Source organism: Bombina bombina, chromosome 4 (assembly GCF_027579735.1).
Source record: "Bombina bombina isolate aBomBom1 chromosome 4, aBomBom1.pri, whole genome shotgun sequence".
In the NCBI taxonomy this organism is placed as follows: domain Eukaryota; kingdom Metazoa; phylum Chordata; class Amphibia; order Anura; family Bombinatoridae; genus Bombina; species Bombina bombina.
The window spans coordinates 365,009,453-365,029,903 of NC_069502.1; the positions used below are offsets into that span (position 1 = coordinate 365,009,453).

A 20,451-nucleotide genomic window follows, 5' to 3' on the forward strand; every position below is an offset into this window, starting at 1 on the left:
CTGTAAAATAAAAATAAACCCTTAGCTAGCTACAATGTAACTTTTAGTTATATTGTAGCTACCTTAGGGTTTATTTTATAGGTAATTATTTAGTTTTAAATAGGAATAATTTAGGTAATGATAGGAATTTTTATTTAAATTATATTTAAGTTAGGGGGTGTTAGGGTTAGGGTTAGACTTAGGTTTAGGGGTTAATACATTTAGTATAGTGGGGGCGACGTTGGGGGCGGCAAATTAGGGGTTAATAAGTGTAGGTATGTGGCGGCGATGTTAGGGACGGCAGATTAGGGGTTAATAATATTTAAATAATGTTTGCGAAGCGGGAGTGTGGCAGTTTAGGGGTTAATATGTTTATTATAGTGGCGACGACGTTGGGGGCGGCAGATTAGGGGTTAATAAGTGTAGGTAGGTGGCGGCGGCGGCAACATTGGGGGCGGCAGATTAGGGGTTAATAAATATAATGTAGGTGGCGGCGATGTTGGGGGTAGCAGATTAGGGGTTCCTAAGTATAATGTAGGTGGCGGCGGTGTCCGGATCGGCAGATTAGGGGTTAATAAATATAATGCAGGTGTCAGCGATGTCGGGGGCGGCAGATTAGGGGTTAATAAGTGTAAGATTAGGGGTGTTTAGACTCAGGGTTCATGTTAGGGTGTTAGGTGTAGACATAAATTTTCTTTCCCCATAGGAATCAAAGGGACTGCGTTAGTGAGTTTTACGCTGCTTTTTTTGGCAGGTGTTAGACTTTTTCTCAGCCGGCTCTCCCTGTTGATTCCTATGGGGAAATCGTGCACAAGCACGTATGACCAGCTCACCGCTGACTTAAGCAGCGCTGGTATTGGAGTGGGGTAAGGAGCACAATTTTGCTCAACGCTCACTTCTTGCCTTTTAACGACGGGTTTGTAAAAACCTGTAATACCAGCGCTGCATGTAAGTGAGCGGTGAGAGAAAACTGCTCGTTAGCACCGCACAGCTCAAAACGAAAAACTCATAATCTAGCCGTTATCTTATTGCATGTTATTAAAATATTTTATATAAAATATAAAAAAATAATAATTATTAAAAATTATCATAGATACTGTTAAAAAAAAGCGAAATAAGCTATAGAATATATAATGCACCTTTTTCTTCTACGCTCTCCATTGAAGTAGTGGGGGCGAATGCGTTGCTGTGGTCGTGATATCTGGAGTACTCAAGTTATGGTACTTCCGGTTTCGCTCATGGGCAAACTTTGTACTTTCAACTTGTAATTTGCGCGCTAACTGACGCGTGCAAAAAGCTTACTTCTAGTGGAGTTTATGCTCGAGCAGGTGCGCTAAATAGCGCGACACTTGTTATCTAGCTCATAATGAGCACCAGCACCACTAGCACATTAAATAGCCAAAAGGTGGTCACATAGGTGCATTATACAATGGTAACATTTATAGCAATGATCAATCAGATGAATGGATATATTTACACACATACATGATGATATATCAGCTACTAAAAACACTGATAAGTAATTATATGAATTTTCGATGACATCAATAAGTTAGAGTAGAAGCTTATTTTAGGTTCACTAAAACTAACATATTCACCTCCTGACGTTATTATAACATGGAGGGCTAGATTACGAGTGGCGTGCTAACTGTTGCGTGCAAGTGATATCGGGTTTATCAAGACTATTTGTGCGCGTCGGAAGTAGCATGAATATTACAGATTTTAAAGTAAATTAATTGAATTTGACGCGGGTCAGGATAGCACGACTTCAAAGCTCTGGTTAATTGTTACTCAAGGCAAAAAAGTGTCACAAAACACATCAAAAATACATTTAAAAGTACAGTTACACTCATATAAACATTGTGTAATAAAAAATTATTTTTTTTAAATTGCATAAAAAAAGTATAAGGGCTCAAAGATATGAGGTCTCAGGTTTTAGAGAAAAAAAAAAGCAGACAAAGTGCTTTAAAGGGACACTAAACCCATCATAAAAGTTACCTCCATTAGCCAGATCAATATAAATACGTACTTTTTGTAAATATCATTGCGCTTCATATGTTTACCCTTTCTTAGTAATCATCACCCGAAATTTAATAGAATTCCGAACCCACCGCCGGCAATAACTTCTAATTCTCCAATCCAAACTGATAACCCAAGTTATCAACATGGCGGATTACCGCCGCTATGCGCATGCGCGATTTTAGCAAATCACTGGAAGAAAACATACAAGCCGCTTATGGCTCAATGTGGAGTGAGTGAAAGGATATGCGCATGCGCGGGTAGACAAAACGATTTGCGCATGCGAACAGTGACAACATCTCAAGTTAATGAGCTGCAAAGTGAAAGGATATGCGCATGCACGGTTAGACAAATCGATTTGCGCATGCGAACAGTGACAACATCTCAAGTTAATGAGATGCAATTATTGAAATTACTACTGTTACGTTTGTTGTATCGTGCGCCCAGGGCCGCCATCAGGGGGTGACAGGGGTGACTTCTGTCAGGGGCCCAATGGGCTAGGGGGGCCCCATGAGACAAGAACTAAAAAAAAAAAAAAATAATAATTTTTTTTTTAATTTTTTTTTAATTTTGGCAGCCACCAGTGGGTACTACAGCAGAGTACTAATTGAGCATGGGAAATGTTATTACAAGGAGTAAAGTATTAGCATTTGAGTGTGCACTAAACCGCTATGCACAGTGTGAGACAGACTTGGCACTTTGTTTGTAGAGTGTGTGCCTGAGTCAGAACGGCTGATCACTTTCATTTGCAGAGGAGGTAGGAATTACTTAGCAAATGTTTTTTATTTCTTTGTGCAATTTAAGATGTAACTTTAGTGTGGTAGTAGTTGTATGGTGGGGCCAGGGGTCCATAAAAACACATTTTTTTTAGCAGCAGTGTATTTATGATTATTTGACAATGCTGTAGAAATTCTATATTTAAAACCATGCAGAAATGTTTCCTCCTCAATACACAAATGATATATATTACATTCCAGTTTACTGCCCCTTTATGCAAGGACTTTCCATATACAAGGAGGCATTTTATCTAAGATTTTTACATCTGCATAACATGTTATACTCTCAGACTTAGATTGCTCAGTGTTGGAAATGAGACAGGTTAACTTAAAACAGTTCAGTTTACTCTACAGCTGACTTAATTTTGAAATGCATACCAACAAGCTTAAATCCTGCATTTAACCAGATCTAATGGTATAAGTACCACAGCTTATGGTTCCACCAAGACCATATAGAGTACAGCATTTTCAAAATCCACAAGTACAGCTGACATATGGGAACATTTGTACGCTATATTGAAGTGGTGCTCTTGGTTGGGGAAAATGGGGAAAATATGAAACAAACATATGTCAACCTTTTAAATGTAATTTTCTTCATCTAGCCATCTACCCAGATCATTATTGTACAATTTTGAATTCACAGAATTATTTTTGATTGCACATTTACAAATATGATTCTTTAAAAAGTGATCTCTTAATTTCTGCATGTCACACACTGTTGATTTAGGGGATGCAAGGTGCATAAATGTTTCCTCCTGTGAGTGTTTCTGTGGGTGTCTGTGTTTATGTCTTTGTGCTTTGGTTTGTGTCTCTATGAGTGTGTATGTATTTTTTTTCTGTTGGTATCTCTGTGAGTGTGGGTGTGTATGTATTTGTGAATTTTCTGTGGATGTCTGTGAGGGTGTGTGCATATGTCTTTGAGCTTTTCTATGGGTGTCTCTGTGAGGGTGGGCATGTGTTTGTCTTTGTGTATTTTCTCTGGATGCCTCTGTGAGGGTGGGTGTGTATGTCTGTGTTTTTTGTGGATGTCTCTGTGAGGGTGTGTGTCTGTGTATGTATGTCTGTGTTTTCTGTGTATGTCTCAGGGAGGGTGTGTATTTTCTGTGGGTGTCTCTGTGAGGGTGTGTGTATGTCTTTCTGTGTTTTCTGTGGGTGTCTCGGTGTGTGTGTGTATGTCTTTGTGTGTTTTCTGAGGCTGTCTCTGCTGGTGTTTCCTTGGGTGTATGTGCAAGTTTGAGTTTGTGTGTGTGTGTCCATTGTCTGTTCCTTTTTAGGACATTTTGACCTTACTACTGATTATTCACATCTTTCTACAGACTTTGAGACTAATGAGACCTTTCCGGAAGTCACCAATCTACCATTTAACCTTTAAATTATTGTTTAGGCAGTTCAGGGCCCTTCCTTTCAGCCACTGAATGCTGTTGTCATCATTTAGTTGGCATCTTCCTTTACAAAAAGATAATCAGAACTCCATATTTTGTTTTCTAAATCTCCTTTTTTTACAAAACTGTAGCTTACCTCATTACTTGTCAGGTCAATGTAAACAAGTGCTAAGTGTCTGTTTGGGTGTCTGTGTCTGAGTTTCTTTGCGTGTTTGCTAGAGTGTCTATATGTGAATCCTTATGTGTGAGTGTGTGTGTATGTTTCAGTGTATGTTACTACCTTTACAACATTTCCAAGTTTAAATAGACACTTAAGAATAAAGTGCATATACGTTTTAGTCACTTGGTCAAAAATTGCACGTGTCAAAGGGGGGGGGCCCTGATCAATGGTTAAGTCAGGGGCCCCAAAATTTCTAGTGGCGGCCCTGCGTGCGCCTCCCACATTTGAAGGTTGGCTGATATGACGCAATAGACGATTATTAAAATGAATATTTTTCATGTTTAGAAACTTCGTTTCAGACTACAAATAGGTATGTGAGGATATGTAAACATGTTACATATGATATTGATGGTAAGTTAGTGGAAAAAAAACTAAAGTTTTGGAATCCTTTAACATAGAGATACATACATACACATATCTAAATATGTACTGTATATGTATGTATATATGCGTGTACATATGTATTTATATGTTCATTTATGTATTGACAGACATATGTACACATATAAACACATAAATACATATGTATACATGCATATATATATATATATATATATATATATATATATATATACATACATATATATATATATATATATATAAGTGCTTTGGAGGAAGTGTACTACAACTCCTCTTTGTAAGACTACCTTCAAAAAATATTTTGATTTTACATGCACTTTTGATTTGCGATGTAAATAACTTTACAACATAGCAATATTATGACAAGCTTTAGAACATCACCTCTAAGTTTTGTACATTGTATATATATATTGAGAGATAAGATAAAAAGGCCTTAATGTATAGAGAGATAGATAAGATTAGGAGGTCTGCCTGTTCAGCCCATTTATATGGACATCTTCTTGAGAACAATAGATTGAGGCTTTACTCAGGAAAAAAGGCTATTTCAAATACAAAACTAAACCTAAATAACCCATTTCCAATACAGTTTCTACTCCGCAGCTACAAGAATAAGTCATTGGGACATGGGAAATCAATTTTACAGTACACTGTCTCTTTAATCCTTGAATATCTGTTTTGTATCATATGAGTAAAAACCTTAATTCTGACTTTATTAAATGTTTTTTTTATATTTTCAGTTAAGGTTTAATACATATTAAGAATTTCTAAATATTTTTGTTAGTGGGTGTTTAATTTTTCCTCATTTCAGAATTGCGACAGCGGCAAGAGATTATAATGCGGAATCAAATGATGGCAGTAAACTCTCAGATCTTGGTGCCCACACAGCAAAGGATGCCTATGATGCCAGCCCAATTTGAGCCTCGGCTGCTGGAAAGGTTTAAGCTTTTTTTTTAATTATTCTTTTTTTTTTTTTTTACAGGAAATTGCACAAACTTGCTGATGTTTTCCCTATAGTTTATGTATGCTGAGAGAGAACAAGGGGCGCCCTATAGTGAATTCTGTTAAAAACCAAATCACTTACAAACGGTAAGAAAACTACTCACAATGGTAGTGTCACTTGTGTGAAACAAAGTGCTACAATTGCAGGCTGGCACTCGCAGTGGTCAGCTCACTGGTAACCCCTGTGACAATAAATGGCTCCGTAGCAACTTCTCAGGCAGTCCCGGGTCTGTTACTGGAATCAGTATTTAGAAGCTTGATAACGAGCCGCAAGCGGCATCAGACGATGTACAGAATTGACTGGAACACTCGGCTGCTTGTCTCACTGAATGTGTCAGCAAATTATGGAAACTTAAGCCGTGGAAATGTTAAAAACAAACAAACTTTAATGTAACGCGTTTCTCGACCTAATTACTGGTTGTTTCTTCAGGCAACTATATGTATACAGTATATTCACAGGGGTGACCAGTGAGCTGACCACTGCGAGTGCCAGCCGGCAATTGTAGCATTTTGTTTCACACAAGTGCCACTACCATTGTGAGTAGTTTTCTTACCTTTTGTGAGTGATTTGTTTTTTAACAGAATTCACTATGAGGCGCCCCTTGTTCTCTCTCTAATCCTTAGTGGTGATCGGCTTCATCTGGTTTACCTAAGTGGAGCAAGCCTCACCATTTGAGTCCAGCACAAGCTTTGGACTCTCTCTTGAACTATTCAAGACATCTTATCACCAGTACGGTTGATTCACGGACAGAACTTTGATTCCACTTCTACTTTGGAACTTTCCGTTTTCACAGGTTTTTATCTTTTTTTATTTTTTTATTTTATTATATACTTTCTTTTTTTCATTATTTTCATTTTATTTATTTATGTTCACATTTAAAATTATGTATTAACATCAATTCCATTTAGCCTTTTATGTTTTTGATTTTCATACATATTTTCACATATTGTCTTCACTCCCACCTTACATTGGTAGGATTTTTTCACGTGTTTTTTCACACAAAATTTTTTTCATGTGTCTTTATCACAATGTTTTTACCTTCACCCTATATTGATAGGGATTTTTTCACGTATCCTTTTTTTTTGTCCTGGCTATCAAATCTTATCGAACCTTATTATATATCACAAGTGCACCACCTTTAGGTCTCCCCTTGGATACCTAAACATCAATCAATCAGTTTATGTATGTTTCTAGATGAATAAATAATGATTGCATATGTTATATGCGGTATGATACTACACTGCATACAGTACTATTGTAACCATTGTTTATGGACAAAAACAGGGGGACATTCATTTTAAAAGCTTTAAAAGATCATACAGGCTTTTCTACAGCATTCTTTAAAGGGATGTGAAACCTACATTTTCTCTTTCATGATTCAGATAGAGCATGTGATTTTAAACAACTTTCCAATTCACTTATATTATCTAATTTGTTTTGTTTCATTGATATCCTTGGTTGAAAAGGATACCTATGTAAGCTCAGAAGCTGCTGATAGGTGGATGCACATATATGCCTGCTATTGACTCACAGTAGTGCATTACTGCTCCTTCAACAAAGGATACCAAGAGAATTAAGCAAAGTAGATATTAGGGGGCCGATTTATCAAAGCGTCAATCGGCCCAATGCATCTGAAACAGGAGTTAAGAAGTAGCGGGCTTAAGACCGCTGCTCCTTAACTCGTCTGCCACCTCTGAGGCGGCGGACAGCAATCAGCCCGATCAGATACGATTGTGTTGATTGACACCCCCTGCTAGCGGCCGTTTGGCTGCGAATCTGCAGGGGGCGGTATTGCCCAAGCATTTCACAAGAACTGCTTGGGCAATGATAAATGCTGACAGCATATGCTGTCGGCATTTATCGATGTGCGGCGGACATGATCCGCTACAGTGGATAATGTCCGTCCGCACAATGATAATTCGGCCCCTAGAAGTAAATTAGAACGTTGTTTCAAATTTTATTTTTTATCTGAATCGTGAAAGAAAAATGATGGGTATCATGTGCCTTTAACTTTAAATAGATAAACAAATAGTTATACAAAACCAAACACATATAGTGTACGTTGAATGATTTTAGAGTATTAAGTGAAGAAGTAGGATTCACTTTATCCTATAATATAAAAGGCCAAGTGTGTTTGTCTGAAGCTGTCATGCGCAGTAGAGACAGTACAAGGACAAACACACCTGACCTTTGAGTCCTACTCCCTAGCTGATCTGCAGCAGAAGTGGGCGTGACTGGGCATGACCGGGTGCGTGGCCGGGCGTGAATGTCGGTGAAGGGGGCATGGCCGGGCATGAAGGGGGCGTGGTCGGGCACGGTCATGAGATAGAGAGGGGAGAGAGATTGAGAGAGAGAGAGGAGGGGAGAGAGAGAGAGGAGAGGGGGAGAGAGAGAGGTGGAGAGAGAGAGAGGAGGGGAGAGAGAGAGGAGAGGGGGGAGAGAGACAGGAGGGGGGGAGAGAGAGAGACAGGAGGGGGGAGAGAGAGAGGAGAGGGGGGAGAGAGAGGAGAGGGGGGGAGAGAGAGGAGAGGGGGGAGAGAGAGGAGAGGGGGGAGAGAGAGAGGAGAGGGGGGGGAGAGAGAGAGGGGAGAGAGAGAGCTCAAAAGAGAGGGGGATTGAGAGCACAAAAGTGATGGGGGAGAGAGAGAGCTCAAAAGAGAGGGGGAGAGAGAGCGCAAAAGAGATGGGGAGATAGCAAAAGAGAGGGAGGGAGAGAGCGCAAAGAGAGGGGGGATAGAGCGCAAAGGAGAAGGGGAGAGAGAGAGCGCAAACGAGAGGGGGAGAGAGTGCAAAAGAGGGGGAGAGAGAGAGCAAAAGAGGGGGGAGAGAGAGAGAGCACAAAAGAGAGGGGGAGAGAGAGAGCAAAAGAGAGGGGAGAGAGAGAACAAAAAAGAGGGAGAGAGCGCAAAAGAGAGGGGGAGAGAGAGAGCGCAAAAGAGAGTGGGAGAGAGCGCAAAAGAGAGGGGGGGAGGGAGAGAGAGCACAAAAGAGAGGGGGGGAGAGAGAGAGGGGAGAGAGAGAAGAGGGGAGAGAGAGAAGAGGGGAGAGAGAGAGGAGGGGAGAGAGAGAGAGGAGGGGAGAGAGAGAGAGGAGGGGGGGAGAGAGGGGAGAGAGAGAAGAGGGGAGAGAGAAGGGGAGAGAGAGGAGGGGGGGAGAGAGGGGGGAGAGAGAGAGAGCTCAAAAGAGAGGGGGAGAGAGAGCGCAAAAGAGATGGGGAGAGAGAGAGAGAGAGCAAAAGAGGGGGGGGAGAGCGCGAAGAGAGGGGGAGAGAACGCAAAAGAGAGGGGGAGAGAGAGAGCACAAAAGAGAGGGGGAGAAAGAGAGTGCAAAAGATAGGGGGGAGAGAGGGGGGGAGAGAGCGCAAAAGAGGGGGAGAGAGAGAGCAAAAGAGGGGGGAGAGAGAGAGAGCACAAAAGAGAGGGGGAGAGAGAGAGAGCAAAAGAGAGGGGAGAGAGAGCGCAAAAAAGAGGGAGAGAGAGAGCGCAAAAGAGAGGGGGAGAGAGAGAGCGCAAAAGAGAGGGGGAGAGAGAGAGAGTGCAAAAGAGAGGGGGGAGGGAGAGAGAGCACAAAAGAGAGGGGGGGGAGAGAGAGAGGGGAGAGAGAGAGGGGGAGAGAGAGAAGAGGGGAGAGAGAGAGGAGGGGAGAGAGAGAGAGAGGAGGGGTGGAGAGAGAGGGGAGAGAGAGAAGAGGGGAGAGAGGGAGGGAGAGGAGGGGGGGAGAGAGAGCTTAAAAGAGAGGGGGAGAGAGAGCTCAAAAGAGATGGGGAGAGAGAGCAAAAGAGGGGAGAGAGAGCGCGAAGAGAGGGGGGAGAGAACGCAAAAGAGAGGGGGAGAGAGAGAGCGCAAAAGAGAGGGGGAGAAAGAGAGCGCAAAAGATAGGGGGGAGAGGGGGGGGAGAGCACAAAAGAGATGGGGGAGAGAGAGAGCGTAAAAGAGATGGGGGAGAGAGAGAGCACAAAAGAGAGGGGGAGAGAGAAATTAGATTTGGATGATTGAAAGGACCTTGTATTAGAAGGTCCTGCCTCAGAGGCAGAGTCCATGGTGGAAGAGATGACATGTCCACTAGGTCTGCATACCAGGTCCTGCGTGGCCACGCAGGCGCTATCAGAATCACCAATGCTCTCTCCTGTTTGATTTTGGCAATCAGTCAAGGGAGCAGAGGAAACGGTGGAAACACATAGGCCAGGTTGAAGAACCAAGGAGCTGCTAGAGCATCTATCAGCGTTGCTCCCGGGTCCCTGGACCTGGATCCGTAACAAGGAAGCTTGGCGTTCTGGCAAGACGCCATGAGATCCAGTTCTGGTTTGCCCCAATGATGGACCAGTTGAGCAAACACCTCCGGATGGAGTTCCCACTCCCCCGGATGAAAAGTCTGACGACTTAGAAAATCCGCCTCCCAGTTCTCTACGCCTGGGATGTGAATCGCTGACAGGTGGCAAGAGTGAGACTCTGCCCAGCGAATTATCTTTGAGACTTCTAACATCACTAGGGAACTCCTGGTTCCCCCTTGATGGTTGATGTAAGCCACAGTCGTGATGTTGTCCGACTGAAATCTGATGAACCTCAGTGTTGCTAACTGAGGCCAAGCTAGAAGAGCATTGAATATTGCTCTTAACTCCAGAATATTTATTGGGAGGAGTTTCTCCTCCTGAGTCCACGATCCCTGAGCCTTCAGGGAGTTCCAGACTGCGCCCCAACCTAGAAGGCTGGCATCTGTTGTTACAATCGTCCAATCTGGCCTGCGAAAGGTCATACCCTTGGACAGATGGACCCGATAAAGCACCAGAGAAGAGAATCTCTGGTCTCTTGATCCAGATTTAGTAGAGGGGACAAATCTGAGTAATCCCCATTCCACTGACTTAGCATGCATAATTGCAGCGGTCTGAGATGCAGGCGCGCAAATGGCACTATGTCCATTGCCGCTACCATTAAGCCGATTACTTCCATGCACTGAGCCACTGACGGGCGTGGAATGGAATGAAGGACACGGCAAGCATTTAGAAGTTTTGATAACCTGGACTCCGTCAGGTAAATTTTCATCTCTACAGAATCTATAAGAGTCCCTAGGAAGGAGACTCTTGTGAGTGGTGATAGAGAACTCTTTTCCACGTTCACTTTACACCCATGCGACCTCAGAAATGCCAGAACTATCTCTGTATGAGACTTGGCAATTTGAAAGCTTGACGCCTGTATCAGGATGTCGTCTAGATACGGAGCCACCGCTATGCCTCGCGGTCTTAGAACCGCCAGAAGTGAGCCCAGAACCTTTATAAAAATTCTCGGGGCAGTGGCCAACCCGAAGGGAAGAGCTACAAATTGGTAATGCCTGTCTAGAAAGGCAAACCTTAGGAACCGATGATGATCTTTGTGAATCGGTATGTGAAGGTAGGCATCCTTTAAGTCCACTGTGGTCATGTACTGACCCTCTTGGATCATGGGTAGGATGGTCCGAATAGTTTCCATTTTGAATGATGGAACTCTGAGGAATTTGTTTAAGATCTTTAGATCCAAGATTGGTCTGAAGGTTCCCTCTTTCTTGGGAACCACAAACAGATTTGAATAAAATCCCTGTCCTTGTTCCGTCCGCAGAACTGGATGGATCACTCCCATTACTATGAGGTCTTGCACACAGCTTAGGAATGCCTCTTTCTTTATCTGGTTTGCTGATAACCTTGAAAGATGAAATCTCCCTTGTGGAGGAGAAGCTTTGAAGTCCAGAAGATATCCCTGAGATATGATCTCCAACGCCCAGGGATCCTGAACATCTCTTGCCCACGCCTGGGCGAAGAGAGAAAGTCTGCCCCCCACTAGATCCGTTTCCGGATAGGGGGCCATTCCTTCATGCTGTCTTGGGGGCAGCAGCAGGCTTTCTGGCCTGCTTGCCCTTGTTCCAGGACTGGTTAGGTTTCCAGGCCTGTCTGGAATGAGCAACAGTTCCCTCTTGTTTTGAAGCGGAGGAAGTTGATGCTGCTCCTTGAAATTTCAAAGGCACGAAAATTAGACTGTTTGGCCTTTGATTTGGCCCTGTCCTGAGGAAGGGTATGACCCTTGCCTCCAGTAATGTCAGCAATAATTTCCTTCAAGCCAGGCCCGAATAAGGTCTGCCCCTTGAAAGAAATGTTGAGTAATTTAGACTTTGAAGTCACGTCAGCTGACCAGGATTTAAGCCATAGCGCCCTACGCGCCTGGATGGCGAATCCGGAATTCTTAGCTGTTAGTTTAGTCAAATGAACAATGGCATCAGAAACAAATGAGTTAACTAGCTTAAGCGTTCTAAGCTTGTCAATAATTTAATTCAATGGAGCTGTCTGGATGGCCTCTTCCAGGGCCTCAAACCAGAATGCCGCCGCAGCAGTGACAGGCGCAATGCATGCAAGGGGCTGTAAAATAAAACCTTGTTGAATAAACATTTTCTTAAGGTAACCCTCCAATTTTTTATCCATTGGATCTGAAAAAGCACAACTGTCCTCAACCGGGATAGTGGTACGCTTTGCTAAAGTAGAAACTGCTCCCTCCACCTTAGGGACCGTCTGCCATAAGTCCCGTGTAGTGGCGTCTATTGGAAACATTTTTCTAAATATAGGAGGTGGGGAAAAGGGCACACCGGGTCTATCCCACTCCTTGCTAATAATTTCTGTAAGCCTTTTAGGTATAGGAAAAACGTCAGTAAACACCGGCACCGCATAGTATCTATCCAGCCTACACAATTTCTCTGGAATTGCAACTGTGTTACAGTCATTCAGAGCAGCTAATACCTCCCCAAGCAATACACGGAGGTTCTCAAGCTTAAATTTAAAATTAGAAATCTCTGAATCAGGTTTCCCCGAATCAGAGATGTCACCCACAGACTGAAGCTCTCTGTCCTCATGTTCTGCATACTGTGACGCAGTATCAGACATGGCTCTAACAGCATTTGCGCGCTCTGTATCTCTCCTAACCCCCGAGCTATCGCGCTTGCCTCTTAATTCAGGCAATCTAGATAATACCACTGACAGGGTATTATTCATGATTGCAGCCATGTCCTGCAAGGTAATCGCTATGGGCGTCCCTGATGTAATTGGCGCCATATTAGCGTGCGTCCCCTGAGCGGGAGGCGAAGGGTCTGACACGTGGGGAGAGTTAGTCGGCATAACTTCCCCCTCGACAGAACCCTCTGGTGATAATTCTTTTATAGATAAAGACTGATCTTTACTGTTTAAGGTGAAATCAATACATTTAGTACACATTCTCCTATGGGGCTCCACCATGGCTTTCAAACATAATGAACAAGTAGGTTCCTCTGTGTCAGACATGTTTAAACAGACTAGCAATGAGACTAGCAAGCTTGGAAAACACTTTAAAACAAGTTTACAAGCAATATAAAAAACGTTACTGCGCCTTTAAGAAACACAAATTTTCCCAAATTTTGAAATAACAGTGAAAAAATGCAGTTACACTAACGAAATATTTACAGTGTATGCAATAAGTTAGCAGAGCATTGCACCCACTTGCAAATGGATGATTAACCCCTTAATACCAAAAACGGAATAACAAATGACAAAAACGTTTTTTAAACAGTCACAACAACTGCCACAGCTCCACTGTGGCTTTTTACCTCCCTCAATACGACTTTTGAAGCCTTTTGAGCCCTTCAGAGAAGTCCTGGATTATGCAGGAAGAAGCTGGATGTCTGTGTCTGTAATTTTTGCTCTGCAAAAAAACGCTAAAATAGGCCCCTCCCACTCATATTACAACAGTGGGAAGCCTCAGGGAACTGTTTCTAGGCAAAATTCAAGCCAGCCATGTGGAAAAAACTAGGCCCCAATAAGTTTTATCACCAAACATATGTAAAAAACGTTTAAACATGCCAGCAAACGTTTTAAAATACACTTTTATAAGAGTATGTATCTCTATTAATAAGCCTGATACCAGTCGCTATCACTGCATTTAAGGCTTTACTTACATTACTTCGGTATCAGCAGCATTTTCTAGCAAATTTCATCCCTAGAAAAATATTTTAACTGCACATACCTTATTACAGGAAAACCTGCACGCTATTCCCCCTCTGAAGTTACCTCACGCCTCAGAATATGTGAGAACAGCAAAGGATCTTAGTTACTTCTGCTAAGATCATAGAAAACGCAGGCAGATTCTTCTTCTAAATACTGCCTGAGATAAACAGTACACTCCGGTACCATTTAAAAATAACAAACTTTTGATTGAAGAAATAAACTAAGTATAAAACACCACAGTCCTCTTACGACCTCCATCTTAGTTGAGAGTTGCAAGAGAATGACTGGATATGGCAGTGAGGGGAGGAGCTATATAGCAGCTCTGCTGTGGGTGATCCTCTTGCAACTTCCTGTTGGGAAGGAGAATATCCCACAAGTAATGGATGATCCGTGGACTGGATACACTTAACAAGAGAAAATGCCCACTGTACATTTTTTATATGAATCTATTGATAATTGATCCTGTACATTTTTTATATGAATCTATTGATAATTTTTTTTAAACAGCCTTTACTATCTATAAAAGATATTAAAATAAAAAAAGATGATCTGGCCCTACACTTTTTTTATCAACTAGGCCATGATGCTCTAAGGTGCATTGCAGGGATAGTATAGTGCAGTGTATTGGCTCATGCATCTCCGCATGCACCGAGCGGTAAACAGCACAGTGGGAATTTCTCCCCATGCAAGTGTGAACATTGCTGTGTGCTCATTTGGGGGATGCAGGGGGTGTGGACCGCACCCGGGTGACAATATTGTGGGGGGTGACACCACCAGGCAGGCAAGAACTTACTCTACTTGAGTAATCCTCCTCACAGACGTTTTGATGGGTGGTTCAACTGCCTGGGACACTTGCCGCATTTAGGAATGGTTGTTATAAAAACAAAACACAAAGAAATAATAAATAAACAAACAAAAAAACAAAATTTATGCTTACCTGATAAATTTATTTATTTCCGGATATGGTGAGTCCACGGCTTGATTAATTACTGTTGGGAATATCACTCCTGGCCAGCAGGAGGAGGTAAAGAGCACCACAGTTAAACTGCAATATCACTCCCTTACCCACAACCCCCAGTCATTTGACCGAAGGAAAATGGAGAAAAAGGAGTAACACAAGGTGTAGAGGTGCATGAGGTTATAGTCAAAAGAACAACTGTCTTAAAATAAAGGGTGGGGCCGTGGACTCACCATATCCAGAAATAAATAAATTTATCAGGTAAACATACATTTTGTTTTTCTTTCCTAAGATATGGTGAGTCCACGGCTTGAGTAATTACTGTTGGGAAACAATACCCAAGCTAGAGGACATGGATAAATAGGGAGGGACAAGACAGGCAGTCCTAAACAGAAGGCACCACAGCTTGAAGAACCTTTCTCCCAAAAGAAGCCTCAGCCGAGGCACAAATATCAAATTTGGAAAATGTGGGAAAAGTATGTAGAGAAGACCAAGTTGCAGCCTTGCAAATTTGTTCAACAGAAGCTTCACTTTTGAAAGTCCAAGAAGAGGAAACAGCTCTTGTGGAATAAGCCATAATTCTCTAAGGAGGCTGCTGTCCAGCAGTCTCATAAGCCAAACGAATTATACTTCGTAACCAAAAAGAAAGAGTAGTAGCAGTAGCTTTCTGATCTTTATGTTTCCCAGAGAAACAGACAAAGAGGGCAGAGGACAGGCGAAAATCCTTAGTCGTCTGTAAGTAGAATTTAAGAGCACGTACAACATCCAAATTGAGTAACAAACATTCTTTGGAAGAAAAAGGATTAGGACACAGAGAGGGAACAACAATTTCCTGATTGAAATTTCTATTAGAAACAATCCCCTAGATTTAGAGTTCTGCGGCCAAAGGGGTGCGTTAGCTACGCATGCTTTTTTTCTCCCGCACCTTTTAAATACCGCTGGTATTTAGAGTTCACAGAAGGGCTGCGTTAGGCTCCAAAAAGGGAGCGTAGAGCATAATTTACCGCCACTGCAACTCTCAATACCAGCGGTGCTTACGGACGCGGCCAGCTTCAAAAACGTGCTTGTGCACAATTTCCCCATAGGAAACAATGGGGCCGTTTGAGCTGAAAAAAAAAACTAACACCTGCAAAAAAGCAGCGTTCAGCTCCTAACGCAGCCCCATTGTTTCCTATATGGAAACACTTCCTAAGAGACCTTATTAAAATTTATATACATGGATAAGCACAAATAAAGGGACCTCCTGATGCAGGGATGACAAGCTCTAATTTGTTACATTACTAACTAATATCCTATGACCAAATGTCCTATGACCAAATGACTTATGACCAAATGTCTTATGACCAAATGTCCTATGACTAAATGTCTTATGACCAAATGTCCTATGACCAAATGCCCTTGTGACCAAATGTCCTATGACCAAATGTCCTTGTGACCAAATGTCCTTGTAACCAAAAGTCCTTATGACCATTTAGCTATGACCATATGTCCTATGACTAAATGTCTTATGACCAATAATCCTAAATCCCCCTGAGACCAGGGGTCAAGTCCTATAAAAAAAGTGTGGGAACTCACCAAGACTTCCACCCCAAAAAATGTTTTATAAACACACATACCCTGTATTTATATGTGTATAATCTATACATTTTGGTTAATGAAAGCAAATTAAATCCAATGTAGGGTTGAATAGTTGATTTTGTAGGAAGTGTTACTGCGCATTACTAGAGGATTTCACTATCCCTCTAACCAGACTGTGCTCCGGGTCCTCCTGCCAGCAGCATTGTTTACTGAAGAGTTTCTGTTCTCTTTCCAGAAGGAACTCCTGCAAAAATAGTGTTAGAACTCCGTTCCTATGCATTCCCGCTTGACTTGACCCCTGAGATGAGCAAACCAAGCACCAGTTTAGTAAATTAGGGCATTTGACCTATCAATAATAGACCTTAACAAAGTTTTACATAACAGAAGGACCTAGGAACACATTGATTACAAAGTATAATTTCCTAAAGATTGAAAGGTAACAAAATGGTGATATAAAATGTTATCGTCAAAATATTCACACCCACAAGGAAAAAATAATGAAATAAATACACCGGCATCATATATCTGCAAGTTTCAACTTAACAAGCAGGAGAGTCTCAGTCTACCATCTTGTCACTATGGAGAACTAGGTTTTATGGATTACTTTGATAAATACTATTGAAAAAATTAACCAAACAACAATTTCCCAATTTTAGTGACTTTTATGTGATATTTTATTACATTTGGAGCTAGATTGCAAGTGGAGAGCAAATTTATTTTTCAGACCTCTAGTTAATTTAAAAAATGTCTCCCAATTGCCCCCAAAATATAATGTATAGTTCCTTAATAAAAAACAAATAGTAGCATCTTTATTATATTAAAAAGTTAAAGTGAGCAAGTGTGTGGTGTAAGAAAAAAACATCACTGAAAAGTGCCTTTACATAGCGGTCTATGGGGACTGTGTTAAAACTGCAAATATATATGTACTGTATATGCTTATATACATATATATTTACGTGTTAATATGTGTATATCCACATATAAACACATAAATATATATTTACTCTATATGCTTATATACATATATATTTACATGTTAATATGTGTATATCCACATATAAACACCTAAATATATATTTACTCTATATGCTTATATACATATATATTTACATGTTAATATGTGTATATCCACATATAAACACATAAATATATATGTACTGTATATGCTTATATACATATATATTTACGTGTTAATATGTGTATATCCACATATAAACACATAAATATATATGTACTGTATATGCTTATATACATATAAAATTACGTGTTAATATGTGTATATCCACATATAAACACATAAATATATATGTACTGTATATGCTTATATACATATATATTTACATGTTAATATGTGTATATCCACATATAAACACATAAATATATATGTACTGTATATGCTTATATACATATATATTTACATGTTAATATGTGCATATCCACATATAAACACATAAATATATATATATATATATTCATATACATATATATTTTAAAAATGCTACCCACCGCTGCACAACTTTTCCCCCTCACTGCGCTAGGTTCCTTGCCATGTATGATGGCATCAGAACAAGGCTCCAATTGGAGCTTATGGAAGTCCACTGTCGCAAAAGTGCAATTTTACGCTCCACTTGCAATCTGGCCCTTGATTTTTTTTTACATTTAAGATGTATTTAGTTGAGAAACAGATTGTCCAGGACATTTAATTACACATGAACAATTATTTTGCATTGATTTAGACAATTTAACACACCTTGGCTAAATATTTCAAGATATAATTTGGTTAGATATAAAAAAAAATGTATCTCCCTTTTTATACACTAGATACCTTGTAATACTTTTGTACCATTAATAACAATGTAATCATGAAAATCCCTCCATTTTTTAAAGCAGGGATTTGCTGCCATCACCTGACCTTATTCTCCCTAACGACGCAAGACAGATGCACGTGGCTTCACACTTTGGACCTGCATTTCCATCACATACAAATGTTCTGTCCAACAGAATATTCACAGGTCCAGGTAATGTTAATACATTGTAAATAGAAATCCCAAAAAACAAAAAGAAGCAACAACCTCATTAATATTATATGTGGTAGATATGTGTTGCACACATAATAGTCATTTAGAAAATTAATAAGTGAAAAAGTATCTACCTCCGTCCTGATTTCCTTTATTTTTGCATATTTGTCACACTGCATTTTCTTTATTTAAATAAGTAAAAAGTTATCCAACTACAACTGGCTCAGTGTGAAAAAGTGAATGCCACCCTAAATGTATTTACTGTCTGTACCACCCTGGCATAGTGCCAGCCTATTTTTTTCTGATGAATGGATTTAACCTGCAGGCAACCTGGCCCAACACTTTGAACTGAGAGTGCACTTCCTTGCTGATTAATATATACATATATATTCCAATAATACACAATAAATACATTTAATGGCATAATAAATAGATACTTGATACTAGGATCAATTCAATACAATGACCTAAAAGTTCAGTAAGAGATATCAACTATATTTACTAGCAGCAACCCCTCTTATAAATAGGACCTATTTGTAATGTCATTCAATATATCTATTGTGCCATTCTTATACCAGCACTATATAAATTGAATTGGTTGGATGCCAGAGTCAAATGTAAACAACTTATGTACAGCACATCTACTTTACCATGTATGTGTGCTTAAAAAGTACGTTAGAAGATTGTAGTAAGGCTTTATATTTTAAAAAAAAGTTATCCATTTGTATATATAATTTAAATGGCTTAACAGCCTTTCCCGTAAACATATTTATCACAAATCAGTTATGCCTTTTTTTTAAGGTTACAGTATCCTGCCAACAGAACCAATGGATATCATTGCTAGAAGGCAGGAAATATTACAGAAACAGAACATGAACAGGTAAATTGAATGTTTAATGTCTAATTTAGGACTGTCCGCTGTTTTTACCACACACACACACACACACACACACATATATACACACACATACATATATATATATATATACATATTTATATAAATATATACACACACATATATATATATATATATATATATATACATACACATACACACATATTTATATAAATATATACACACATGTACACATATATACATATATATATATATATACACACATACACACACACACATATATTTATATAAACATATATACACACATACACACACACACACATCTATATACACATACACACACACATACATATATATATATATATATATATATATACACATACACACACATATATTTATATAAATATACACACACACACATATCTATATATACATACACACACATACACATACACACATATTTATATAAATATATACACACACATACACATACACACATATCTATATATACATACACACACACACATATACACACACACACACACACACACACACATATATAATATATATATATATATATATATATATATATATATATATATATATATATATATATACAGGGAGTGCAGAATTATTAGGCAAATGAGTATTTTGACCACATCATCCTCTTTATGCATGTTGTCTTACTCCAAGCTGTATAGGCTCGAAAGCCTACTACCAATTAAGCATATTAGGTGATGTGCATCTCTGTAATGAGAAGGGGTGTGGTCTAATGACATCAACACCCTATATCAGGTGTGCATAATTATTAGGCAACTTCCTTTCCTTTGGCAAAATGGGTCAAAAGAAGGACTTGACAGGCTCAGAAAAGTAAAAAATAGTGAGATATCTTGCAGAGGGATGCAGCACTATTAAAATTGCAAAGCTTCTGAAGCGTGATCATCGAACAGTCAAGCGTTTCATTCAAAATAGTCAACAGGGTCGCAAGAAGCGTGTGGAAAAACCAAGGCGCAAAATAACTGCCCATGAACTGAGAAAAGTCAAGCGTGCAGCTGCCAAGATGCCACTTGCCACCAGTTTGGCCATATTTCAGAGCTGCAACATCACTGGAGTGCCCAAAAGCACAAGGTGTGCAATACTCAGAGACATGGCCAAGGTAAGAAAGGCTGAAAGACGACCACCACTGAACAAGACACACAAGCTGAAACGTCAAGACTGGGCCAAGAAATATCTCAAGACTGATTTTTCTAAGGTTTTATGGACTGATGAAATGAGAGTGAGTCTTGATGGGCCAGATGGATGGGCCCGTGGCTGG

The 20,451-nt window shown here is 40.2% G+C and overlaps 1 protein-coding gene across 1 annotated transcript in view; it reads left to right on the forward strand.

Moving 5' to 3' along the window:
* Window positions 1-810: 810 nt before the first annotated feature.
* The window catches only part of SAMD7 (sterile alpha motif domain containing 7), a gene marked incomplete at its 5' end in the record, with an annotated part of 141,278 nt that continues 121,637 nt past the window's right edge, over window positions 811-20,451 (forward strand). The window contains 4 exons of the mRNA XM_053709031.1: window positions 811-832; window positions 5,545-5,671; window positions 18,153-18,280; window positions 19,082-19,160. Of these exons, the coding sequence (XP_053565006.1) occupies window positions 811-832; window positions 5,545-5,671; window positions 18,153-18,280; window positions 19,082-19,160 (356 nt within the window). The remainder of the gene's footprint in view (window positions 833-5,544; window positions 5,672-18,152; window positions 18,281-19,081; window positions 19,161-20,451) is intronic.